The following is a 7,113-nucleotide window of genomic DNA, read 5'->3' as shown; positions in this document are numbered from 1 at the left end:
TTTCTGATATATTCAAGTTTTGTATAACGAATAGTTGCTTAGATGTTAATCTAGATCGAACAAGCGATCTCAGCAGTTGCAGATGGCTTGCATCCTTGCACAGTTTGACGAGAAACTACATCATAGACTTTTCTTGTATTAACATCCGTAAATTCAATTTGAAAGGTTGAAATCCCCGAACTCCCTTCCCTTGGCTACGCAACTTGTGCAAGACATCCAAGACAGTGGCATATTATTTAATTTCTCTTGTTTTCTACCAGGGCTGGAAAAAACGTTTAACTTCCCGGGAATCTGTTTTTTAGAGAAAAAATTTCCCGCGGCTTACAATCACGATAATGAGAACCTTATATTTTACTGATCTCCGGAGCTGACGTAAACCTTAAAAGTCTTGTCGACATATTCTTGATGCCCCCCCTTATCGAAAATTGTTCTTTGTAATACCGCTTTGAAGGAGGATTACGACTATGAACAAAAGAATAAATTTTAAACTTCATTTTGAATTGAAAAGACATGACGTAATGTTTTCCAACGTTAGTTATATATTTTTTCATTACGTAACGTCTTGTAGGAATAAATTGAAAATCAGTATGATCACTCAAAATGAAAGCAATGGGACTACGAATCCTCACTAAACCAATCAATCAATGGTCTTGTCGCACTGACGATGACAACCTTATATTTCACTAATCCCCGGAGCTGACGTAAACCAGGCATAGATCTGTTGACTCAATGCAAACCCTTTGAAGGTTGGGGGGGGGGGCTGTCAATACAACTTTTTTGTATCAACAGTTGTATCTCTAAAACCACTGAGGCTGTGACTACGAGATTTCTTGACTTTTCCTAACTTTTATTCACCTCTATTGAACTGAAATTTTGAGCGAATAAAGGTTATAAATTGAAAGATATAAAGCATTTCTCAGCACATCCTCTGAAATATTTCATATTCTATTGTGAAACATTTTCCCACCAGCTGGATGAAAGTAGCCTAATTAATTTGGCCCATATCTCGTTAATCCTAACTGTTTCACAGCGTGAAGGGCATTGGCTGTATGTAAAATAATGTAAAAAAAATTAATCACAACATTACTATGCACGTTCTTCATTACTCTACCAAGAAATAATGTGTAAACTCACGCTACAAATTACACTCATAAGTGACCTCAACATTTCAACGTATATGAGCAGTTCAAAATTCACATAGTTTTAATTTTCGGATATGCTCAGCGTGAATAATTTTACAAAGTGAATCCCAAATTTTGAAACCGTGCCAAAATAACAGAGATATCACTCCTAAAGCATAAGAAGAATTGACAGCCCCCCCCCAAACTGAGCAAGACTTCAGGAGCCCAACCTTCTAAGGGTTAAAAGTCATGTCGACTTATTCTTGATGCCCCCCTTATCGAAAATTGTTCTTTGTAGTACCGCTTCGAAGGTGGATTACGACTATGAACAAAAGAATAAATTTTAAACTTCATATTTGTATTAAAAATACATGACGTAATGTCTTCCAACCTTATCACATTTTTTTCATTACGTAATATTTACCACCACCAAACCACTATTGACGATCAAATTTGTTAATTTATTATTCGGTAAAATGTTTAGATGATGTCACGTCATTACGCTGATTTGAGATATAATTTCATTCATGACGTCGTATGGATGAAAAACTTTTACAAGTTTTATACTCTGCTGAGATTAAAGAAGAAACATAAATGATAAATATTGGAGAAATTGAGTCTCCTTTACAACTTAAGAATCGAACAACGCAAAACTGCTGAAACGAAACGTTTTGTTTAAGTGAAAGAATCACTGCAAGCAACCAATGCCAAAATGCGCGCGGAAGAAGTCATGGGAGTGTGAGGGATCAAAATTTTAACAGGTTGTTATTTTTCTACATCAATGTGACGTTGGTTAAAACTTTAAAAAGTCTATATCTTTGCTTCTGTAGAAAATCTTTTAATCTACTGTACAATTTAGTCATCAAGGTTTTGCATACTTTTTTTAAAGAGAGAGCTTTACCCCCCCCCCCCCCCCCCCCCCCTTGCAACTTGAGTTGACTTACTTGAGGTTGGGATCCAAATATTAAAAAAATATTAATATGTATTAATAAAAAAAAAAATTAAAAAGATGATGCCCAAAACATTGGGGGGGCAGCTGCCCCGCCTGCCCCCCCCCTGCCGGCGCCACTGGTCGACAGGACACAAAATTGTGCCGGCTGTAGGTGTATTAGTAGCCTACTTTCCTAGTTCAGATAAACTGCTATTTCGAAGCTAGCCTAATAGCCTACCGTATTGATTCTTTATCGTCTAGTGGCGGTAACGTTATACTGTACCTTATTGCTAACTTCGCTAATTCGCTAATTGATACTTTTGTTTAGTTTATTACTCGAAAGAGGAGACTTTTATAGCACTCCAGTGACTAATTGATACTTGTTAGCGCTACGATTTGTGATTGTTATTGGCAACATCCTTATCTCTTAGTTACTTCATTGTTAGGTATGTCATTTGCTGTTTGAATTCATCAGCTTTTTCGGCAGTCATGGCATAGATTTAGGTACGGTAACGGGTAGGTTAACGGGTAGGCTAAAGTGTACGCGAACGTGATTTTTGAGTCAAAACTGTCCCGTCTGAAAAGACAAAAACTAGACCAAACTGGAATGTTTTAGCGCACTAACAAAGCCGCTGTACATGCATCATATGCCGTTGTTTTGCATGTGGCAATGATTTAAAAGCCACATGGTGAAACCCTTTTGAAACCTTGCATATTGGAGAGTGTGAAGTTGGTGCTGGAGAAAAAGCATCTCAAAAAATGAAACAAATCTCACAATCTAAAAAAACAATAAAATCGCAAATCCATGAAATGTCGGATGATATTAAGAGCAAAGTGTTATCGAAGATGGACTTCTCTTCTGTTTTTGCTCTTCAACTGGATGAAAGCACCGATGTATCCAATCTGTCACAGCTACTTGTCTATGTCAGATATGTTGCAGCTAAAAGAAGGAATGAGGAATCTCTGTTCTGCCAACCTTTGGAAACAACATCAAAGGCAGCCGCCAATATTTTTCAAATGTTGACTGACATTTTTGACAAAACCGAATTGAGTTGGAGTAAGCTTGTTGGGGTAGGCTATGCACTGACGGTGCTCCAGCCATGATTGCGCAAAGTCTGGATTGATTTCCCTGATGAAGCAGAAAAATATAGCAATTCAAGGAACTGCTTTATTCACAAAGCGGCGCTTGTTTCAGAAACTATTCCGAAGAGACTTCACGAACATATATGTCTGTGGTAGTTAAAGTCGATGTGAAAAGTTCAGCACTCAACACTCGACTATTCAGCAAGCTTTGTAAAGGTATGGATGGCGATCATGCTACACTTTTATATCACACGCAAGCTTGCTGGCTGTCAAAAGGGAACATGCTTTTTCGTATTTTCGAACTAAGAGAAGAAGCCAGTTGCAAAACAAAAACACGATCTTTTTTGGGTATTTGGTGGAGATGGATCTTCTATTTTAACTTACCTTGCTGATATATTTGAAGCATTAAATTAACTAAACAAGAAACTTCAAGGTCCAGGAAGTATCATAATCGTGCACACTGATGCCACAAATGCCGCTTGACGGAGATAACTGGAGATTATTTCAATCAAAACTTGAAGAATAACATCATCAGTCATCTTCAAAACTTGCATGATGAGTTTGAACGATATTTTCCCGAGATAAATTGTCAAGATTTCTTTCTATCTCATCAGGAAAGAGACTTGGAAAGGATTAATGACGTAGTTTAACCCTTTCTGGTATTCGTGTCAAAGACACGCGAAAAGCACGAGACGGGACCATTTGGCCACGCCCTGATTAATGGGTTATAACTCAGCCGCTAAATATCGCACATTTGAGAAAATTTGCATGCACATAGTCAAATGCTTTTATTTTATATTGTAATTATTTGTTTTCGAAATAAATGCTTAGTTTGTGTATTCTGAAGACATATGTTGCAAAAAAGCTCTAAAAACGCAAATTTTGCTGGCATTTAGTCATTTTATGTCCAATTTTCTTCGTTCGAATTTTAATTTTGATGATTTTGTGACCATTCAAAAAAATACATTGAAACAAATTATTTTTTCCTACAATAAATACAGTATTTTTCATATTCATACTACATCAAGCGATTTTGAGTTTATTGTGATGAATTGCACTGATAGGTTCTCCACATGTGGTCATGGCTGCTTAGCATCGCAGTATCTCTCATGACAAATCAAGATGAATGAAAGCATAAAATAGTTGTCGCGTCCCAGCCAGCAAATCATTTTTTTACATTGATTCAACCTTCGCAGATTGATTTTCTGGTTGAAAGAACTCTAGGTTATCACATTCTTTCCCAGCCAGCAAAATTGGTCCTTTTTACATTTATTTAACGTCTGCAGACGTCGAATCATTGTTGAAAGTGGTTGATTTACTGGCTGGGTTAGAAGTATAGGTAACACGATTTCCAGTCTGCTGTTTTTGCAGGCGTTTCATGTCATAACATAGAGTGTAGCTTTCATTTCAACCTGCCAAAATGTTTTAGAATCAGAAAAAAAGCTTCTTTTTGATACTTTTCAATGTAGCTAAACGTTGAAACGATATAAAAGCCAACTTTTCTGCCTGGGCTGCTGCTTTTAGCTAAATTTCCCAGACAGCGAAACCCGTCATTTTTCAGACGTTGAATCAATGTAAAAATGACGGGTTTTTCTGTCTGGGTTGTTTAACTTGAGTCTGGCAATGTCGAGACAATGTAAGAATAGTTAATTTTACTTTTACATAATTGAAAATGAAATGTACCACAATTCTGGTTCAACACACAAATGATCGTGGAGTTATGAAAAATTCAGTTTACAAGCATTTAGAGCAGGGGTCGGCAACCTACGGCCCGCGGGCCGGATCCGGCCCGCCAAGCAAAATTATCCGGCCCGCAGCATTTTTGCAATTGTAGTTGGCGGGCCAAAACGAACATCCCATTATTTTATGCTGCCATTTGGTTTGACATAACAGAATTAAGATTACTAAATGTTATGTAAAACTTTCGCAATTTTTACTTTTCCATATTTATCCGTAACGCTCACTTGTAATCACGTAGCCTGTGTACTTATGCCGCAACAATGCTTAGTTAGGGCATTGTCGCCATTTTGAATTTCCTTGATATTCTTTCTCTGCGAACTGCATTTTAGAGAGAGCGACGTTGCAGGCCTGACAGATAGTTTGATAGATTTGAAGCTTTAAGAATTAGTTTGTTTGAAGGTTGATAATTTAGAAATATGTGTAGCTTAGGAAGCAGGAATTGGCCTTTTTAGTGACAGCCGGTCCAGACTTTTAAATTACTTTATTTTTTAGAGTTATAATTTACTCCCAGTTCCATTTTTCCGTTTTTTTCAACAAGTGATTCTTGTCTTTGAAGAATTTGCTACTTGTTAGAATCCACCAAGCATAGGAAATTATCACAAAGCGCCTTTGTACCCGCGACCTATCGATCACGGGTCGCTTTGTTATAGTAAACTAGGTTTGGGGCAAAATTTAGCTTAAGCTTGCAGAAGGTAGCATCAAGGTACTTGGCAGTTTCACCTTGAAGTCCGGTTATATTAGCCTATTTACTGCATGCTAGTTGCAGGCTACATAAGTTGCGTTAGTAATAGTCAATTAACCGTATATTTAACGGCAAGTTGAGAACACAACTTACTGATGACCACTTGCAAGATGTTATGATTCTTGCCTCATCCAACCTATCACCTGACCTTCAGAAACTTTCTAGCACAGTGGTTCTTAACCGGGGGGGCGCGTGAAGCCTCTCTCAGGGGGGGCGCGAGTTCTACAACAATTTCAATTTTTTTTAATTACTTTAATGTCCTAGGACCTATGCTGTTTGTCATATTTTGTATTTTATTGTATTTATCTGCAAAGCATTGAATACTCTCAACCTTTAGCTTCAAGGGAAAAACATCAACATCATTAAGCATCATGACATCATTTGAACTTTTATAGCTAAACTTGACCTCTGGAAGAGTCGAATTGAACAAGGAAATCCAGCAAGCTTCAGTAACTTGGATTCTGCTCTCAAAGATGGTAACTTTGAGTCTGAGTTGAAGAAACAAATAGAAATCCACCTTAATGAATTGAAAGCGGAGTTCATCAAATACTTTCCAGATCTGGATGAGAAGCGTGAAACCTGGAAGTTCATCAGAAACCCGTTTCAATGCGAAGTAGTTGATATTTTTGAAGAAGGACAAGAGGAGTTTCTTGAGATGAAGTTCAACTTCACAGCTAAACAAGACTTCAAAGAACTGGAACTTGCGACGTTCTGGGCCAATTACCTTCCTGTTTACCCTTTTATCGCAACTCGGGCTTTTCGAATGCTAACAATGTTTGGATCCACGTATCTTTGTGAAGCTGCATTTTCTGCTCTCGTTGCTATCAAGACCAAGTACAGAAACAGGTTGAGAGTTGAAGGAGACTTACGTTGTTCATTCTTTGGAGTTAAACCTCGCATCAAAAATCTAGTTGCTAAGAAGCAATGTCAAGTATCTTACTGATGTGTACAATAAACAGACAAAAATGCAATTTTTTTGGTATGATACTTAATTAAAATCTAGGGGGGCGCGAGGCTCATGACCATTATTGAAAGGGGGCTTGATAGAAAAAAGGTTAAGAACCACTGTTCTAGCAGGAAACAACATCAAATATCACATTAATGTTGTGCTGTCAATAAATAAAGTACTTGGTGTTTTTCGTTACCAATTGTTACTAATTTTCTTTATATTAATCTATATAAGCCTATAGTAGCTAAATATGGAGATACTCTGATAAGAACGCCAATTTTAACAATATTATGAAAAGTAAAGAAAACGGAAGTGCAAATGGAAAACTTGTACGGCCCGTTGACATCTGCGCAGTTTTGTTTTGGCCCGCGACTGAAGAAAGGTTGCCGACCCCTGATTTAGAGAAACACAATGCTCGCTGTTCTGTTGTGAGTAGTCAGGTAGTGCTTACGCCGGGAAGATCGCTCCTTCTCAACTGTAGCCTACATGTCATGAATGGCATGACATACATAGTTTCAATATGTGCTTTGTGCAAAAAGGCATATTG

General features: G+C 37.6%; 1 protein-coding gene across 1 annotated transcript; it reads left to right on the top strand.

Annotated features, from left to right (window-relative positions):
* The first annotated feature begins 2,862 nt into the window (after positions 1-2,862).
* On the top strand, positions 2,863-6,560 carry LOC145764469 (zinc finger BED domain-containing protein 5-like). The gene is made up of 2 exons (XM_082576083.1): positions 2,863-3,109; positions 6,013-6,560. Exons 1-2 carry the CDS (start codon positions 2,863-2,865, stop codon positions 6,558-6,560), a joined length of 795 nt encoding a protein of 264 aa, XP_082432209.1.
* The last annotated feature ends 553 nt before the right edge of the window (positions 6,561-7,113 follow it).

This window comes from Aplidium turbinatum, chromosome 2, assembly GCF_918807975.1.
Source record: "Aplidium turbinatum chromosome 2, kaAplTurb1.1, whole genome shotgun sequence".
Lineage (NCBI taxonomy): Eukaryota > Metazoa > Chordata > Ascidiacea > Aplousobranchia > Polyclinidae > Aplidium > Aplidium turbinatum.
Note: the sequence above shows the minus strand (reverse complement) of the source record. Positions and strands in the feature narration are given on the sequence as shown.